We start from the raw sequence: 20483 nt of genomic DNA, 5'->3' as shown, positions 1-20483 counted from the left end.
AATGTATAGTAAAGTTTATAGTCAACCTGAAAAGTTGTAATTAACATTAACATACTCAGAAATGATGGTAATATGGAATATTTGGGGAGTTGAGCATGATGATTTAGAACTGAGATTTGATTTAACTGGGTCTTATAAAATATTTGAGATTTATCTTACTAGGAAGTGAAAAGTGAAGAGATCATTTGAAAGCATTGAGAACTGCTGTATATGTGTGGGCTTCTGCTGGGATTTGCATGCATTTCAAGTACATATAATACTGTTATGAATAACAGTGATGGTGTTGACAAGATTTGAGTTATCTTTCTTCAAGTGATGTTGGATTTGTGCTGTCATACCTGTTGGGTGTTATACCTTGGAACCAAAACCATACATATTTAAGGTAGTCAGTCATGCTATTATATATAATATAGATTGCCTGTAATTCACCTAGGTCTTAAAGTAGGAATCTTTCATTGCTTTTGTGTCTGTCATGAAGGCTGCCTTATAAGTAGGAGAATTAATCAGTCACAGATATTGTATATTGGTTTTCGTCTATATTAGTACCTCTGTGAACTAAAATAATTTTACACTTTGGGTAAATATGCCAGTAACATTTGAATATTCATTTACCTGGTAATTTTATATTGGGGAAAAATTGAAACCATTGGAAAAAGAGATTATTATATTTTTCATTCTTTTATATGTGAGTTACAAATGAATACTTCATAATCTTGGCTTGGTATCTGGAGTGAGAAACTGCATTATTTTTTCTTTTATTAGGTTAGATGAATTCAGTTAGCATCATAAAAATGATATAATGGAAGAGTAGAAGAGGAAAAAAAGGAAAAAGTGCAGTTTAGTCTGAGTCTAAGGACTTATAGGTACTGAGAATCGGGTTTAGATTTCTCAGGGAAGAGAGGAAAAAGCACAAATCATAATTGCTACTTCACAATGATAGTACTTACTAAAATCTGTATGTATTCTGAAATCACTGAAAGAACAATTTAAAGCTTTTTATAATCAGGTTCTAGGTAGCATAGTATGGTTTAGAATAGTTTAAGAGTTTGGAGAATAAGATGATTGTGAACTCTGCCTGGTCAAATAGGAGGTGGCTCTTGAGCTTGAATTGAGGAGACTCTGGATTATTACTGGGAGGGGAGGAAAAGTACAAAAGGTAAGGCAAGAGCCATTGAGTGGGCAGAGACCACAGAACGTCAGTGAACTACTTACAGATGAGATTTAATTCAGAATGGGTTTGGTTTTCTTTTATCTTTTACATCTCTTACCCCATCTAACCTTTCTCTGAGAAGTATTCTATTTTCTTAAAAAGAAATAAGATGGCAGAGAAGCAAAAACTCAAAGCCTTCCCTTCCTAAAGGCAGAGTGGTCTGAATGTAGTCAACATATTTAGGTATTTTTAGCTGCACCTATTTTATTTTTGAGTAAAATAAGGAAGACTTGAGAAAAGAACTAGGGGCTATAGAGTTGGATGGATAAAGATTTAAACCCCAGTGGATCCACCATTTGACTTTTGACTTTGGCCAAATTTAACATTCTTGCCATTAATTTTGTATGGGAACAGTACTATATACCTCATGGGGTTGTTGTTTTTATTAAATGGAGTCATATATATAAGCTAAGCATGATGCCTTGTCTACACAATGACTGAATAAATTGTGGTTAAAAAAATTAATTATAATTGAAACAAATAGTTGAAATAATTCTATATGATAAACTAAGATGAGCATTTAAAAGTAATTTGTAGTAGGGGCGCCTGGGTGGCTCAGTTGGTTAAGCAACTGCCTTCAGCTCAGGTCATGATCCTGGAGTCCCGGGATGGAGTCCCACAGCGGGCTCCCTGCTCAGCGGGGAGTCTGCTTCTCTCTCTGACCTCTCTCCTCTCATGCTCCCTTTCATTCTCTCTCTCTCTCAAATAAAAAAAATCAATCTTTAAAGAAAAATAAAAATAAAAAAATAATAATTTGTAATAAAGAATGTAGTTTACTTTGTATAGTTAAGCAATTTTCTCTGTTTTTTATGAATTAGTTCTTTACAATTCTTATTTTTCTATCTCTTCCTTCTTTTAGGAGACAAGGATGGCAGCAAGGTGACCACAGTGGTGGCAACTCCTGGGCAGGGTCCAGACAGGCCACAAGAAGTCAGCTATACAGACACTAAAGTGATTGGGAATGGGTCATTTGGTGTGGTATATCAAGCCAAACTTTGTGATTCAGGAGAACTGGTTGCCATCAAGAAAGTATTGCAGGACAAGAGATTTAAGGTAAGACCTTTGGTATTTCATGTATTTTGTTGCTATCAATAGATATAAATGAGTATTTTTTTCATTCATTTCTTTTCGCTTCAAGTGCAAATTTATTATAGAGACTTTTTTTCTTTTCTTTCTTTCATTTATTTATTTATTTATTTATTTGTTTGTTTGTTTATTTTACAGAGAATGAGAGAGAACACAGAACACGGGGAGTAGGGGTGGGAGAAGCAGGTTTTCCACTGAGCAGAAAGCTCGACACAGGGCTTGATCCCAGAACCCTGGGATCATGACCTGAGCTGAAGGCAGATGCTTAATGATTGAGCTACCTAGGTACCCTGAGACTTTATTTCCTTTTTTCTATTTTATAGAGATAAAATTTACTAAAGAGCACAATATATTTGAAGCACTGCTGAGGGATACGTGATGTTAAAATGTTGTGAAAGTAGATTAAAATTTCTCAATTTATACTTCTAAAAAGTGACCTGGATCTCACTGGTATAGGAGAACAGAGAAACACTACCTGTGGTGTTTGCTTATTTGAACAATTGACTGTACTTCCTTTCTTAAAATTTCTTTTGAATCTGTGATGTGACAACTATCATTTATTTTTTCCTAAATAACTCTGAATTTTCTTTGCTATTTTCTTATGTCTTTCATCCACCTAAACCAGCCATTCCCACAGTTTAGTTTATTTTCATTTCTTACACTTGCTCTCTAGGGGATCCTATGCATGAATGTTCAGAGGTCATCTCTTTTTTTATGGTCTATAGTTGAGAGTCAGGAGACCTGGGCTCTAAAGTAGACTCTGCTGTTAACAAACCACACAGCTCTGTTCCCTTCTCTACTTCTCCCACTTAAGTAATGTTTTGCTGATAGTCACCCCTGTGCTAGCAACTATGCCAAATTTGAAGGGCTATAAAGATAAATGAGATGATCACTCCTCTGAAAAGGCACAGTCTACTAGCTCTAGAATGTCTCAAATATTCTAAAGAGTTTTTTTTTTTTGTTTTTTTAAGAAAAAAATTCTTATACCTTTTGTCTTCAGATCTTACTCTTGTAAGTACTAGGCCCCTGTTGCCAAATGCCCATTGGATCTTGATTTGTTATCTCAAATTGGCAAGGCTTCTTACCTAAGACTGACCTGAGTTTAAGACCCAGTGGAAATCCTTTCTGTTGGTTCCCATTCCTTTTTGCTTTTTCCTTCTAATGATGTTGTCATTCACCTTGTCATTCAGACTTTTCTATTCTCTCATACCTCATATCTAGTTGTTATCAAACTTCATTGATTTTTTTTTTTCCCTCCTCACTGCCTTGATGATCGGTGACTTCTTTCCCTTTTTCATCACTACTATTCTAGTCAGTCCCTTGCCATTATTTGGCTTACCCACGAGTAAGACTCTACTTCTGATCTTCCACATACCAGCACGAGAATAACCCCACAGTTCAGTTTGGTCATATTGTTTTCGCTACACACAATTCTTCTATGGTTCCTCATAGTCTAGGAAAAAAAGCCTGCCCAGTTCAGTAGTATGTTCAGGAACTTCCATAGTCTTGCCTTATCTCTAGATAGGTTTCCAAATCTTCTGTGCTACTATCCTTGAAATATATTGGTCTTTATGGCTTCTTTGCTTTTATTTAGCTTCCTTTATCACTCCCATTCTCTTGCTAATCTAAATCTTGTGCAAGTATAAAGACCCTTGTCAGATTGCTCCTTTATGAAATTTCTCACATTATTCCAGCGAGCCTTGTGGATATTGTTGTAAATTCCTTGAACACTTACTGTCCATAGACTAGGAAATTCCAAATTTTTTCATGACAAAGACTCCTTTTTTTCCCCTAAGATTTTATTCATTTATTTGACTGAGAGAGGGAACAGAAACAGGGGGAGTGAGAGTGGGGGAAGCAGGCTTCCCGCTGAGCAGGGAGGCCACGTGGGGCTCGATCCCAGGACCCTGGGATCATTACCTGAGCCAAAAGCAGATGCTTAACAACTGAGCCACCCAGGTGCCCCCAAAGACTCCATTTTTATTATGTGTATCCTGGGTGCCCACACATTCAGTATTTTGGGTTTTTGTTTTGTTTTGTTTTTATTAGTAGGTAATAATAGCAAATGCTTACCAAATTCTTGTTACATGCTTAGTGATTTACTAAGATTTTGAGCCTTATCATTAGTTTTGTGAGATTGGTACTGTTATTATTTGGATAAGAAAATCTACGCACAGAGATTATAAATTAACTTGCCCAGGGTCAGACAGTTAGCAAGTGGAAAGTTAGGCAAGTGTTTGAATCCACACATTCTGACTGCAGAGTGCTTTACTAAATATTTTATCACCACTAACAGATTCTGAACAGATTCTGTTTTAAATTTATTTCTTTTGGTGTGATTAAGTAATTCCTTTGAAATACAGTTTGGTTCATTTGTTTCTGTATGTATCCCTTCTTAGAATATTATCCCTGTTCTTACTTGACTTTAAAAAAAAAAAATTATTGGGGCACCTGGGTGGCTCAGTGGGTTAAGCCTCTGCCTTCAGCTCAGGTCATGGTCTCAGGGTCTTGGGATCGAGCCCCACATCGGGATCTCAGCTCAGCGGGGAACCTGCTTCCTCCTCTCTCTCTGCCTGCTTCTCTGCCTACTTGTGATCTCTCTCTTTAAAAAAAAAAGAAAAAAAATATATTTTCAGGCTGTGAAACACACTAATATGGTTGCAAAGACCAGAAATATACAAATGTCATGTACTCTCTGTTCCCTCTGTCATGTTTCCGTTCACTCACTGTAGATAGCCAGTCTAATTGTGTTTTGGTTCATTTTTTCTGGGTTTCTTTAACACAAATGAGCAATTAAATGTAATTTTCTTGGCTTCTTTTTAACATAAAAGATAATATATTAGGGATACTCTTTTGTAGTTTGCCTTTTCTCTTACCTATATTTTTTAGACGTCATTGCATATAAATTCAGAGATATTTCTCATCCAGTTGCATAGTATTCCAGAGTTCATTCAACCATTCTTCAATATATGGATATTTAATTTCTTTTCAATATTTTATAATCTCTAGGGGTGCTGCTGTGAAAAACCTTTTCATATTCATTGTTTTAATCAGATGTGTGTCTTCAGGGTAAATTAAGAGAAGTAGACTGCTGAGTCAAAACGTAAACATTTATGTAGTTTTGTTTGCTATTGCAAAATTCTCCTCCATAAGGGTTGAACCAGTCTGGGTTCTCTTCAGTAATATGAGTGCCCGTTGCCCCGCAGTGTGGACAAAATGCATTGCTTAACTTTTTCATCTTTTTACTCATCTGATAGCTGAGAAATGGTAGCTCATTGTAGTTTTTATTTTATAATCTTATTATTATGAATGTAGTTTAACATCTTTTCACCTGTTCAAGGTCCATTTTGTTTTTGTGTGTGTATATGAATTGTCCTTTTTTTTCTTTTTTCTCTTTTTGCCCATTTTCTTTGTTTTTCTTCCTTTTTTTTTTTTTTTTTTTTTCCTTTTGCCCATTTTCAAAATGGGGTTTTGGCCTTTTCCTCTTAACTCTGAACAATTTTTTATAATGGATTAACCTTTATCTGTAATATATGTAGTATTTTTACTTTGTATATTCTATTTTTCTACCATATGAAAGTCTCCCACTACCCATGAGTCACATTTATTGTTCTTTTATCATATCTGGGTTTTAAGTTGTAAGTAAAAAGACTTTCCTAATGAAAAAAACTTTTCCTCAGGTTAAAGAGAAATTCACATTTTTTTTTTTTCTGGTAGTTACAAGATTTCACTTTTCACATTTAAATTCTCTGATCCATTTGAAGTTTATTCTTTTTTTATGGAGTTTATTCTTATGTATGGTATGAGTTAGTGATCTAATTTTATCTTTTCTAACTCATTAACCATTTAGTTGCTCAGTACAGTTTTTTAAAGGTTTATCCTTGCTCCAGTGACTTGCGATGGTATTGCAATCATATGCTGAATTTCCACATGTACTTGGTCTATTTCTGGACTTTGCATTCTATTCTACTAAGTCCATTCTGTTCCAGACTAGGTCGTTTGCATATCCTTCTGTCATTACCACACTGTTTTAATTATAAAGCTTTAAAGTATGTTTTAATGTCTCCTAGAGCTAATCTATTCTTGTGGCTTTCCTTTTTTGTGTTTTCTAGCTATTCTTTTTTTTTTTTTTTTTTTTAAGATTTTATTTATTTATTTGACAGAGAGATCACAAGTAGGTAGAGAGACAGGCAGAGAGAGAAGGGAAGCAGGCTCCCTGCTGAGCAGAGAGCCAGATGTGGGGCTTGATCCCAAGTCCCTGAGATCCTGACCTGAGCTGAAGGCAGAGGCTAACCCTCTGAGCCACTCAGGTGCCCTCCTGGTTTCTAGCTATTCTTGAGTGTTTGTTTTTCCATATGAACTTTGGCATCAATTTGACTAATTCCATAAAAAAGCTGTTTCATATTTTTAATTGAAATTTCATTAGCTTATAAATTAACTTAGGGAGAACTGATCTATTTCTGATGTTGGATTATCTACGAATAAGAGATATCTTTCTATTTGTTCAAGTTTACTTTTGTGTGTTTCAGGAGTTTTATTGTATAGGCTTTTGACATTTCTAGTTAAATTTATTCCTAAGTGTTTGTTGCTTTTGTTGCTGTTGTATCTTTTGGGTTTTTTTCTTCTACATGCTAAAAAGTAGCAGGTTCAGTTCTTTCCATTGTATCACCTTTCCTTTATGAAACTTAAGTATTCTTTGTTCTCCTTGCTAAATGTAAACTGTTTCCAAAAAAATTTTTTATTTTATATATTGGCCAATTCATTTTTCTTGATTACCATAAAATAGTAGGAATTTTCATGACAATTTAAGATTCTGTAGTTTCCCTTCTGTGATTTACATAGCTGCTGCCTGGGATTACACTAAATAATTAGTATTTCCAGAAAAGGTTGAAATAGGGTCTTCTCCTTGTCCAGTCAAAGAAATCATCCTGCAGAACCTGCCAATATCGGTGAGAGGCAGTTTATTTTGGTGAAAAAATGAGAGAGAAAATAGTCAGAGACCCAAAACAAAACAAAACAACAAAAAAACAAAACCCAAGAGTAATTATCCCTGCACACTAGTCACATAAACCATCTATAAGACACTGAGCTTTTCTATTAGTAATTTTAGGTATAATCTTCATTTCAGTAGTGTTTTACCTATATAATTTGAATGCCTTTTTTCTTTTGTGACCCACCATACTGTGGCAAATTACTTAAACAGAAATTAAATTACTTTACTTGATTGGTTTGGAAGTGCTTGTGATAGAAAATGCTCTTGTGGTTTTGTAGAGGTAAAGTCTAGCTAGGTACCTTATGTGGGAGACCTTTGATGTTAGATCCAGGCGAAGATTAATTGGTCCCAAAAGCTACTGACAGTTGTTAAGGCTGGCTTTTCTAATTTGAAAATCGGTAAGTTGCATTTTTAATTAATTAGTGATCTTTGCCTCATTAACTATTAATTTCAGTTCTCCTTTGAACTAAGTCATAGGTTTCAGGTCTCCTGTTTGGTTTCAGTTGTTCTGTGGTTAGGATATGGGGGTGGGTGGAGATGTGAAGTATAACTATCGTCCTATTGTGAATAGAGAGTGAATAGGGTTCTACTTTTAGTATTTACCATTTTTGAGAATGAGGAGAGATTTAATTCATGGGATTATTATTATCCTCTGCCTGGATATTGTGGAGACAGCATAGAGGAAGGAAGACCTTGGGTATTCATTATTAGTAGTTTTGTAAGCTAGAGCATATTCATTAATTTTATGAGCTTCAGTTTTATACTACTGCAATGCCCCAGCCTACTGTTTGGCACAGAAGAGAACTCAATAAATATTGTGTTTCCTTTTTTTCTCATGTTGTATGAATCAAATGAAACAATGTATTATGAGAACATGTTCTGAATTTTTAAACTCCTAGTAACTAAATTTTGCTTTTATTTTTAGGCATCTAAATTACTACAAATGGCTGTTTACTTGGATTTTTACATTCGTTTTACTTGCTCTTAAATTTTATAATCTTTTTTAAAAATAAACATTTTTTTCTTTTTTAGAGAGGGATGGGGAAGCAGCAGAGAGAGGAGGAAGATCTTAAGCAGCCTCTGTGCTCAGCAGAGTCTGACACAGGTCTCGATCTCACAATCCTGAGATCATGACCTGAGCTGAAATCGAGAGTCAGACAGTTAACTGGCCCCCCAGGTGCCCCTAAATTTGATAATCTTATTTTGAGACACCTAATTGTTTGTATTTGTATAACTATTTTAAGTCATTTGTGGAAAATCTATTCCCGATAAAACTGACAAACAACTTTAAAAGAAATAGTAATCCTTACTTATGTCATATGGAGTTATGTTCTTTGGGTCACAGAAACGTCTTAACTTCTGTGGAGGAGAGAGGAAAGGACAGTAAGTAGGAAAGGTCTTACACTGCAATGCAGCTCTAAGAAAGTTAAAGCAAAACCAGTGGAGAATCTCACCCTGAGGTTGAACCATCAGAAGAGTACAATGTCTCCTGGGAAAAGGTCTCCCTTAAATATATCTGTCATATGCAGTCATTTTCTGGAAGTCAGTTCATGGGAAGCTTGGCATGGCATGGCTTGAACAGGAGAATGGCTTTGAGAGCTCAGCAGCTGGAGCCATGGGTCAGTGATGCTCCTTGCAGTGTGAGATTTGAGAGGCACATTATTACCAAACCAAGCCTTGTAGGGTTAGAGACCCTTTTCTGCTACTTTGCAAGTGTATAGGTAGTGACTAGTAAAAAAAATTTTTTTTTTAATGAATTGAATTTTTAGAGACTGTACAAAGGTTGCTGTCAAAGAGTTCTGTTGATTTTGCTTTTAAAACTATATATAGCTTTATTGTGTCTTTTATTCCAGAGACACAAAAAATGGTCTTGAATGTCCTTTTTCTGGTTTTTAATGGCTTGAATGGCTTGAGTGAATGAGGAATAAAACTTAATATAAGGCAGCCAGAGTAATTAGGCAGAAAAGAAAAAAAAAGACATTCAAATTGGAGAGGAAGAAGTAAAACTGTCACTATTTGCAGATGACTTGATATTATATATAGAAAACCCTAAAGACTCCATAAAAAAAAAAACCTTTAGAACAACTGAGAACAGGAGACACAAAAATCTCTTGCATGTCTATACACTAATAATGAGCTATCAGAAAGAGAAATAAAGCAGTCTCATTATAATTGCATTAAAAAGGATAAAATCCTAGGAATAAATTTAACTGCAAGGTGAAAGACTCAATATTGAAAATTATAAGACAATAATGAAAGAAGTTGAAGAAGACACAAATAAATGGAATGATATTCTGTGCTCATCAATTGGAAGAAATCAGTTTTATAAAATGTTCATATCACCCAAAATAATCTACAAATTTTAGTGCAATCAATATTAAAATTTCAGTTGTATTTTTTAAAAAGCATATTTATTTATTTATTTATTTGAGCACGAGCTGGGAAAGGGGCAGACAGAGCAATGGAGAGAATCCCAACCAGACTGTGCTGAGCACAAAGCCTGATGCAGGGCTCAATCTCATGACCCCAGGATCATAACCTGAGCCAAAACCAAGAGTCAGAGGCTTACCCGACTGAGCCATCCAGGTGCCCCTGCTATTTTTCAAAGAAATAGAACAAATGATCCTAAAATTTGTATGGAACCATCAAAAACCCTGAAGAGCCAAAGCAGTCTTTAGAAAGAAGAACAAAGCTGAAGACCTCATACTCCCTGGTTCCAAATTCCGATACAGAGCTGTAATAATCAAAACAATATGATACTGGCATAAAAGAAAAGATACATAAATCAATGGAACAGAATAGAGAAAGCACAGAAATAAACCTATGCGTATATGGTTAAGTCTGACAAAGGAGCTGAGAATACACAATGGGAGAAAAAAAGAATAGTCTCTTTGATAAATGGTGTTGGAACTAGACATCCACATGCAAAAGAATGAAACGGGACCACTGTCTTACACCAAACACAAAAATTAACTCAAAATAAATTAAAGACCTCAACATAAGGCCTGAAACCATAAAACTTCTAGAAGAAAACATAGTAAATTCCTTGCCATAGGTCTTGGCAGTAGGTTTTTCAGTCTGACACCAAAAGTAAAAGCAAACTAAAGCAAAAATAAATAAGTAGGACCACATCATACTAAAAAGTTCTGCAGAGCAAAGGAAATGATCAACAAAATAAAAAGGCAACCTACTGAATGGGAGAAATACACTGAATAATATTCCATTTTATCCTTGTACTGCAGTTTGTTCATTTACCTATTGAAAGACATCTTGGTTGCTTCCAAGTTTTGGCAGTTATGAATAAAGCGCTATAAACATTCATTTATAGGTTTTTGTGTGGATACAAGTTTTCAGTTCATTTGGATAAATACCAAGGTGCGGTTGCTAGATTGTATGATAAGAGTTTGTTTAGTTTTGCAATAAATTGCCAAACTATCCTCCAAAGTGACTGTACAGAAAGATTTCATATTTCTACCAGCAGTAATAGACTTTTCTATTGCACATCCTCATCAGCCTTTGGTATAGTCAGTGTTTTAAATTGTAGCCATCCTAATAGGAGAGCAGTAGTATCTCATTTTAATTAGCAGTTCTCTGGTGATATATGATGTTGAACATCTTTTCATATGCTTATTTGAAGATATCTGTGTATCTTCTTTGTGAAGTGTCTATTCAAGTAAGTGCTCATTTTTAATGGTTGTGTATTTTCTTACTGTTGAGTTTTAAGAGTTCTTTGTATATTTTGGATAACAGTGCTTTCTCACCTGTGTGTTTTGTAGAGATTCCTCCCAGTCTGTGACTTATCTTTTCATTAGCAAAGTTTTAAATTTTAATCAGAAGTCTGATTGTCAATTTTTTCTTTCATGGATTATGCCTTTGGTGTTGTATCTGAAAAGCCACTGCCAAACCTAAGGAGACCTAAATTGTCTCCTATGTTGTCTTCTTTGTGTTTTGTAGTTTTGCCTTTTCTATGATCTATTTTTTAAGTTAATTTTTGTGAAACATGTAAAATCTGTGATTACATTCATTTCTTTACATGTGCAACTATCCAGTTATTCCAGCAGTTTGTTGAAAAGACCATCTTTTCTTCATTGAAATGCCTTTGATCCTTTGTCAAAGTTCAGTTGACTGTATTTGGTGGCTGTTTCTGGGCTCTGTGTTTTATTCTAGTGATGTATTTGTTTATAAATCACACTGTCCCCCCCCCTTTTTTTTTAGCTGTAGCTTTATGGTAAGTCTTGAAGGTGTTAGTAACAGCTTTTTGATTGTTTTTCAATATTGGGTTCATTATTGGATGTCCACAAAATAACTTGCTGGCATCTTGATTGGGATTATATTATATCTACAGATCATGTTAGGAAGAACTGGAATCTTGACACTATTAAGTCCTCCTATTCTTATACATGAAATATGTTTGTTTATGTAGATCTTTGGTTTCTTTTATCAGAGTTTTATGGGTTTTCTCATGTAGATCTCATAATGTATTTTGTTAGATTTATACCCAAGTATTTCTTTTTAGAGGGGTCTAAAGTAAGTTGTATTGTGTGTGGTTTTCTTTTTAAAAGATTTTTGTTTATTTATTTGGCAGAGAGAGAGAGACAGCAAGAGAGGGAATACAAGCAGGGGGAGTGGGAGAGGGAGAAGCAGGCTTCTCATGGACCAGGGGTCCCTAGGCCGGCCTCGATCCTAGAACCCTGGGATCATGACCTGAGCCGAGGACAGATATGCTTAACAACTGAGCCACCAGGCGCCCCGATTGTATTGTATTTTTAATTCTAAATTCCAATAGTTCATTGCTGGTATATAAGAAAGCATTTGACTTTCGTATCTTAAACTTGTACCTGTAGTCTTGTTACAGTCACTTACTAGTTCCAGGAGGTTTTGTTGTTGATTCCTTGAGATGTTTTTTACATGGACAGCCAGGTCTTTTGTAAACAAAGATAGTTTTATTTCTTCTTTTCCTATTTATATACCTTTTATTTCCTCTTTCTGTCTTAATTGTATTCTGTACAATGTTGAATGGAGTGATGAGAAGTCTTTTTTGTCTTGTTCCTGTTCTTAGTAGGGAAACACCTAGTTTCTTCCCATTAAATATGTTAGCTGTTGATTTTTATAGATGTTCTTTATCAAGTTGAGGATTATTCTGCTGTTGTTGGATAAAGTTTCCTATAAATATTTATTAGATCCAATTGATCAAGAGTGTCATTCAGTTCAGCTGTATCCTTATTGATTCTCTGCTTGCTGGATCTGTCAACAGCTGGTAATGGGGTGTTTAAATCTCTAAGTATAATAATGGATTTGTCTATTTCTCCTTATGATTCTATTTATTTTTGCCTCAAATACTTGATACTCTTTTGCTAGGTGCATACACATTAAGAATTGTCTTTGAGAGTTGATCTCCTCTTCATTATGTGATGGCCCTCTTTAACCCTGATAATTATTCTTGCTCTGAAGTCAGCTTTGCCTGAAATTAATATATCTACTCCAGCTTTCTTTTGATTAGTCTTACTCTGGTGTATCATTCTTCATCCCTTTACTTAAAAAAAAAAATTATAAAGAATATATAACATTAAACTTACCATCTTAACATTTTTTCTAGGTTTGTTTATTTGTTGCTGAACTCTTCCTCCCCCAGCTTCATTGAGGTCTAGTAGACAAATAAATTGCATATATTTAAAGGGTACATACAGTGTGATGAACTGTGTATACATTGTGAAGTGATTGCCCCAGTCAGTTTAATTAACATATTCATCGCCTCACATAGTTAGCTTTTTTTTTTAAGATTTTATTTATTTATTTGACAGAGATCACAAGTAGGCAGAGAAGCAGGCAGAGAGATAGAGGAGGAAGCAGGCTCCCTGCTGAGCAGAGAGCCCGATGTGGGACTCAATCCCAGGACCCTGGGATCATGATCTGAGCCGAAGGTAGAGACTTTAACCCACTGAGCCACCCAGGCACCCCAGTTAGCTTTTTTTGCACATGCATGTGTGGTGAGAACACCTAAGATCTACTCTCTAAGCATGTATCAAATATATAATACAGTATTTTTTTTTAAAAGATTTTATTTATTTATTTATTTGACAGGTAGAGATCACAAGTAGGCAGAGGGGCAGGCAGAGAGAGAGAGAGAGAGAGAGGGAAGCAGGCTCCCCACTGAGCAGAGAGCCCTATGCGGGGCTCGATCCCAGGACCCCAAGATCATTACCTGAGCCGAAGGCAGTGGCCTAACCCACTGAGCCACCCAGGCGCCCCAATATAATACAGTATTATTAATTACAGTTACCATGTTGTACATGAGATGCCCAGAATTTCTTCATCTTTTTTTTACTGATGGCTTTCTATTTTCCCCATTTCCTCAACCCCTTACAGTCACCATTCTACCCTCTGTTTCTAAGAGTTTGGCTTTTTCTTTCTTTTTTATAAAGGGTTCCACATGTGAGTTTGTGCTTTTACTGTCATGATTGACAGTCTGAAGTTTTTAAGTTTGATGTAGTCGCATTGTCAATTTTTGCTTTAGTTACTTGTGCTTTTTGGTGTCCCCAAAAGAAGGAAATCCTTTCACTTGCCACAGAAAGGATGAGCTTTAAGTCACCAAAGGTTAAGTACATTACCAACTCCAGTGTGCTGAATCTCTTCTCCTGTTTTTGCTTATAGGATTTTTATAGTTTCATAGGTCTTTAATTCATTTTGAGTCAGTTTTTGTGTGTGGTGGAGGTAAAGGTTCATCTTCATCCTTTTGCTTCTTAGTTGAGTTTTTCCAACACCCATATGCTTAAGAGACTGTCTTTCCCCCATTTTGTAGTCTTGGCACCATTTAAAAAAATTATTTGGCCATACATAAGGGTTTATTTCTGATTTCTTCTGTTCCAGTGGTCTATATATTTATCTTTATGCTATTTCCATACTGTCTTGATTACTATTGGCTTGTAGTTTGTTTTCAAATATAGAATTATTAGTCTTCCAGCTTTGTTCTTTTTCAAGTTTGTTTTGGCTGTTTGGGGTCCCTTGAGATTCTATATAAAATTTTAGGATTTTGGTTTTCTATTACTGCAAAAAAAAAAATGCCATTGGAATTTTGATAGGGATTACATGGAGTCTCTGTATGGCTTTGGGTACTGTAGACATTTTAATGTTTAAGTTTCTAAGCTAAAAGCATGGGATGCCTTTCCATTTATTTCTATGTTCTTTGATTTCTTTTGGCAGTGTTTTACAGTTTTCAGTGTACAAGCCTTCTACCTCCTTGGTTAGGTTTTTCTTAAACACTGTATCCTTTTTGGTGCTATAGTAAATGGGATTGCTTTCTTTTTTGATTGGTCATTGTTACTGTATAGAAATACAGCCAATTTTTAAGTGTTCATTTTTTAAAATCGCCATATTTATTTATTTGCCTGTTTATTGTCTGTATCCCCCATCAAAATATACAGTCTGTGAGCACAGGGGCTTCGTCTGTCATGCTCACCACTGTCTTCAGGATTTAGAACAAACTCTGGAACATAATAGGTGCTCAGTAAATATATTTTCAGTGACCCTGGGGGGAAGGATATTTACGGATATTTACATCCCAGTGGTGACTGCTACCAAGAGAATGACTGGGAAAATCAAGCAAGTGTTCATTTTATAACTGAAACTTTGCTGAAATTGTTTTTTTGTTGTAACAGACTTTTTTTTTTTTTTAATTCTTTAGGGCTTTCTACATATAAGATCATCTCTGTGAACAGAGATAATTTTGTATCTTTTCTAATTTGGATGCCTTTTGTTATTTATTTTTCTCGTCTAATTGCTCTGGCTGTTATTTCAAGTACTATGTTGAATAGTAGTGGCAAAAATGAGCATCCTAGCCTTGTTCTTCCTTTTAAAGGAAAGCTTTCAATTTCGGTTTTTCACCAATGAATAGGAGGTTAAGGAAGGCTTTTCATTGTATACAGCTTATTATATTGAGGCAATTTCCTTCTATTACTAGTTTGTTGAGTATATCATGAAAGAGTGTTGAGTTTTGTTAAATGCTTTTTCTGTATCAGTTGAGATGCCCATTTGGTTTTTGTCCTTCATGTTGTTGGTAATGTGGTGTGTTCACAGTTATTGATACATGTATGTAGAACCACCCTTGCATTTCAGGTAAATCTTTCGATTGCAGGTATAAAACTTGGTTGTGGTATATAATCCTTTCAGCATGCTGTTGTTTGGTTTGCTGATATTTTGTTGGTGGTTTTTATATCAGTATTCATCTGGAATATTGGCCTGTAGTTTTAAAATTGTGTCCATCCTTTTATTTTTAAGGTGTGTATGTCTTTTATTTAAATGCATTTCTTGTAGATTATATATAGTTGACTCTTTTTAAAATTCATTTTTAAATTAGTATTTATTTTTAAAAATTGAGATATTGACATACAACATTATGTAAGTTCTCTTCTGTTGCTGTATTTAAGCCATTGATGTTTAAAGAGATTATTGATATAGTTGGATCATATTTTTGCCATATTTGTTACTGTTTCTATTTGTTGTCCTTGTTTCTTCTTTTTTCTTCCTCTCTTTTTCTGCTTTATCTATTTTTAGTTGAGCATTTTATATGATTCTGTTTTTCTCTTCCTTCACAGTATCTATTACACTTTTTAAAACCATTTTCAGTGGTTGTATTTGAGTCTACAGTGTACATTTATAATTTTTTGAAGTGTGCTTTCAAGTAACTATACTCTTTTCATGGATAGTGCACTTACCTTATGACAGAATATTTCCAATTTCTGCTTTTCATTCCATATAACACTGCTGTCATTATTTTCACTAATCCATAACCTATAATCACTGAATACAATATCACTGTTACTATTTTGAACAGTTGCTGCTAGATCAATTAATTCTCTAGTGCTTTTTCTTTCTTTACAATAAATAACAGATTTCTTGTCTATGTCATTTTCCATCTTTCTGATGAATTTTTTATTTTTAACATTTCTTGGATGGCAGGTCTGCTGTTGATAAAGTCTGTCAATTTTTGTTTTCTGAGAAAGTCTCAAATTCTCCTTCACATTTGAAGAATAACTTTACTGGATGCAGAATTCTAGATTTTTTTTTCTTTCAACGTTTTATTTATTTATTTTTATTATTATTATTTTTAAAAGACTTTATTTATTTATTTGACAGAGACAGACACAGTGAGAGGGGGAACACAAGCAGGAGGAGTGGGAGAAGGAGAAGCAGGCTTCCCGCTGAGCAGGGAGCCTGATGCAGGACTCAGACCCAGGACCTGGGATCATGACCTGAGCTGAAGGCAGACACCATGACTGAGCCACCCAGGCACCCCTTTTCTTTCAACATTTTAAATACTTTACTTCACTCTTTTCTTGTTTACATGACCTATGAAGAGAAGTTCAATGTAATTTTTACCTTTACCTCTCTATGAGAAAGTGTTTTTTTTTTCCCCTCTTCTGGTTTCATTCAAGATTTCTTCTTTGTCTTTGATCTTTTGCAGTTTGAATATGATATGCCTCGATATAGTTTTTTTTTGGTATTAATCGTCTTTTGAGCTTCCTGCATGTGTGGTTTGGTGTCTGACCTTAATTTGGGGGAAATTCTCAGTTGTTGCTTCCAGTGCTTTTTCTGTTCCCTTCTCTCTTCTCCTTGTGGCATTCCCATTATGCATATGTTACAACTTTTATAATTGCCTCAATAGTTCTTGGATATTCTCTTCTTTTTCGTTTTTTGTTTGTTTGTTATGGTTTTGTTTTTGTTTTTGCTTTTTGCTTTTCAGTGTTAGAAATTTCTATTGACATTTGTTTAGGCTTACTGATTCTCTCCTTGGCCATGTCCAGTGAAGATCTAGTAGAGATCCTAGAGATAAAACTGAGAAAAACAGGGGTGTCCCTCTCTGGAGCTTTTAACTCTGAGACTTTTCTATGTCAATTACAGTTTTAAGTTTTTCTCTACTGGTACTGGCTCTTTAGGCAATTTCTGCTCCTGGGCTGCTTCTGTTCCAATAAGCTGTGGTTCTGTGTATCTACCTGTCTGTCTCTAGTGTTTAGAGCAGCAGTTTGCCATGTGACCTCAGTATTTTGGTGGATTTAAGGAGAGTTGTTGATTTTTCAGTTTGTTCAGCTCTTTTCTTGTTGTGAAGATGAGAGGGATGACTCACAAGCTCCTTACATACTAGACTAGAAACCAGAAGACCTTCCTTTCCTCATTTTATTTGTCTTTTTATTGTTGAGTAGAGTTCTTTATTCTGGATACAGATACCTTTTTCAAATAAATGACTAACAAATGTTTTCTTCAGTGGGTAGGGTAGTTGGTAGAAGCCTTGTTAGCCACAGCAAAGATTTTGGCTTTAAATCTCTTCAAAGTGGGGAGCCACTGGAGTTTGTAAGCAGAGAAATCCCATTATCTATCTCATATTTTAAAATGCAAGGTCACTCTGACTACGTAAGATCACTCTGCCTGCTTTGTTAAATATAGATGTGAGGTCAACAGAGGAAAGCCGAAAGACCATATAGCTGAGCAGAGGTATTCTGAAAGACTTACACTAGCGAGGTAGTAGATATACATATACACCCCCCACACACTTATTTTTATATTGAGATAATTGTAAATACACCTGCAGTTGTAAGAAATAATACAGTGATCCCATGTATCCTTTGCCCAGTTTCCCTCAGTGGTAACATCTTGCAAAATTATAGTGCAGTGTCACAACCAGCATACTGACATTAATATAATCCATCAGTCTGGTTGAGATTTCCCCACTTACACTTGTACTCATTTGTGCGTGTGTATATATGCCTGTGTACACTTTTATGCAGTTTTATTACATATGTAGTTTTGTGTATTCACTAGAACAGTTCCTTCATCACAAGGATCCTCATGTTGCCCTCTTATAACCGTAACCATTTATCTTCCTGCCATTCCTCCACTCTTAACCCCTAGTTTAAACCCTTGCAATAACCAGTAACCTGTTCCCCTTATCTGTAATTTTGTTATTTCAAGAATGTTATATCAATGGAATCAAATACAGCATGTAACCTTTTGGGATTAGCTTTATTTGCTCAGCACAGGTCGCTGGAGATTGATTAAAATTGTTGCATATATCAATAAATAGTTTTTTTCTTTTTTTGAGTAGGATTTCATAGTATGGTATACTATGGCTTGTTTATCCATTTACCTGTTGAAAGACATCTGGTAGCTATTCTGAATAATACAGCTATGAACATTTATTTATAGGTTTTTGTGTGAACATAAATTTCCATTTCAGTGGGGTAAACACCTAAGATTTCAATTGCTGGAATCTTGGAGAAACACACACACACACACTCTCTCTCTCTCTCTCTCTCTCTCTCTTTTTCTCTTTTAAGATTTTATTTTTAAGTAATCCAGAGTGGGGCTCAACCTCACAGGAGTTGCATGCTCTGCTGGCGGAGCCAGCCATATGACCTTTGGATATATTTTGAAGGTGGAACCAATGGTATTTTTTGACAGATTGAATGTGAGGTTGGAGAAAGAAGATTCAAGATTTCAAAATTTTTGACCTGTACAGTTGGAAGAGTCGAATGATCAATAATTGAGATATAGGATATGAGTGGAGCAGGTTTAAGGAAGATCAGGAGTTTAGCTCATGACATGTCAAATTGAGATGTATGTTAGAAGAACTGACATGGGGTGCCTGGGTGGCTCAGTGGGTTAAAGCCTCTGCCTTCAGCTCAGGTCATGATCCCAGGGTCCTGGGATCGAGTTCCGCATCGGGTTCTCTGCTCAGCAGGGAGCCTGCTTACCCCTCCCCTCTCTCTCTGCCTGCCTCTTTGCCTCCTCGTGATCTCTGTCTGTCAAATTAATAAATAAAATCTTTAAAAAAAAAAAAAGAAGAAGAACTGACATGTAGTTAGTTGACTGAAAGATTCTGGAGTACACAGGAGAGGTCTAGTCTGGGGATATAAAACTGGGAGTCATCAGCCTTTAAAGTCCTGAGACTGGAAGAGATCATAGAGCTAGTTGAAAAGAGGTGAGACCCCAGGTTCTGTTTATTCCATTATTTAGAAAATAGAGAGATTAGAAAGAATTAGTAAAAGAAACAGTGAATTTAGCCAGGGAGGAAGGAAAAATTGTGGAGAAATCATTTCATTTCTTTTTCTTTTCCTTTTCCTTTCTTTTCTCTTCTTTCCTTCTTTCTTTCTTTTTTTTTTTTTTGAGAAAGCATTTCAAAAGAGTGACCAACTGATGATCTCTTTATGTGGAAATCATAATTTATAGCATATAGGCACAATCCCTATAGTAGCCTGAGTTTTTAGTTGGGTTGTATTCTGGTGGTAATATAGGATGATATGTCTCCTTTCTAGTTTCTTCTTAGCAAGGAAGAGGGTTTTTGTTTCTTTGTTTGTTTGTTTGTTTTTGGGTTTTTTTTTTTTTTGAGTTTTTGTTTATGTATTCAGAAAAGCTAATGGTCCCAGGGAGGAGTTGCTAGTTAATATGCAACTTACTGTGTACACTTTCATGAAAAATCTTTTTAAATGTAATGAAGAAGAGTTCTTTATCTTTTCAAAACTCTCACATCATTTTTTTAAAGTTTTTTTTTTTTTTTTTTAATTATTTGACAGAGAGAGAGAGTACAAGAAGGGTAGCAGCAGAGAGACGGGGAGAAGCAGGTTGCCCAGTGAGCAGGGAGCTAGATGCAGGGCTTGATCTCAGGACCCTGGGATCATGACCTGAGCTGAAGGCAGCCGCTTAACCAACTGAGCCACCCAGGTGCCCCCCACATTCTTTTCTTTTCTTTCTTTTTTTTTTTTTGGATACCTCTAAAAGCACGTAACATTTTCTGTTATGTGGTATCATTATTTGATACTTGTGTACTTGTCTTATTTTGAATTGTAATTGGTTTCAGTACAGAAGTCCTGCTTTATTGTCACTGTATTCCTCAAGATATAGTAATGAATGAAATTGATGTAATTGAGTTACATCTTGTTGTGATAGTTAAGAGTATGGGCTTAGGAATCTGACACATCTGGTTTAAATCTTGTCCCTGCTCTTTGACCTCAAATTTCTTAACCTCACTATGCCTTCACCCCCTTTCTAAGTGGGGATTGATACTGTTGCCTACTTAAATGGTTTATGGAGAGGATTAAATGAAGTTAGGAAGACAAAGCTCTTAGCAGGGTACCTGGCTCTTGATTTTTTATTAATCCTGTAGTTGTTGGCACCATCTCTGTTATGCTAATAATAATATTTCAA

At 35.4% G+C, this 20483-nt stretch overlaps 1 protein-coding gene across 3 annotated transcripts in view; it reads left to right on the top strand.

Moving 5' to 3' along the window:
- GSK3B (glycogen synthase kinase 3 beta) overlaps positions 1 to 20483 on the top strand; it is a 214735-nt gene that overhangs the window by 69749 nt on the left and 124503 nt on the right. For all 3 annotated transcript variants that reach the window (XM_004772792.3, XM_004772791.3, XM_013046044.2), the window contains exon 2: positions 2070 to 2263. In XM_004772792.3, the coding sequence (XP_004772849.1) occupies positions 2070 to 2263 (194 nt within the window). The remainder of the gene's footprint in view (positions 1 to 2069; positions 2264 to 20483) is intronic.

This window comes from Mustela putorius, unplaced genomic scaffold, assembly GCF_011764305.1.
Source record: "Mustela putorius furo isolate JIRA1106 unplaced genomic scaffold, ASM1176430v1.1 tig00003834_pilon_pilon_pilon, whole genome shotgun sequence".
Classification (NCBI taxonomy): Eukaryota; Metazoa; Chordata; class Mammalia; order Carnivora; family Mustelidae; genus Mustela; species Mustela putorius.
The sequence above is the reverse complement of the archived record's forward strand: the minus strand, read 5'-3'. Positions and strand labels throughout refer to the sequence as shown.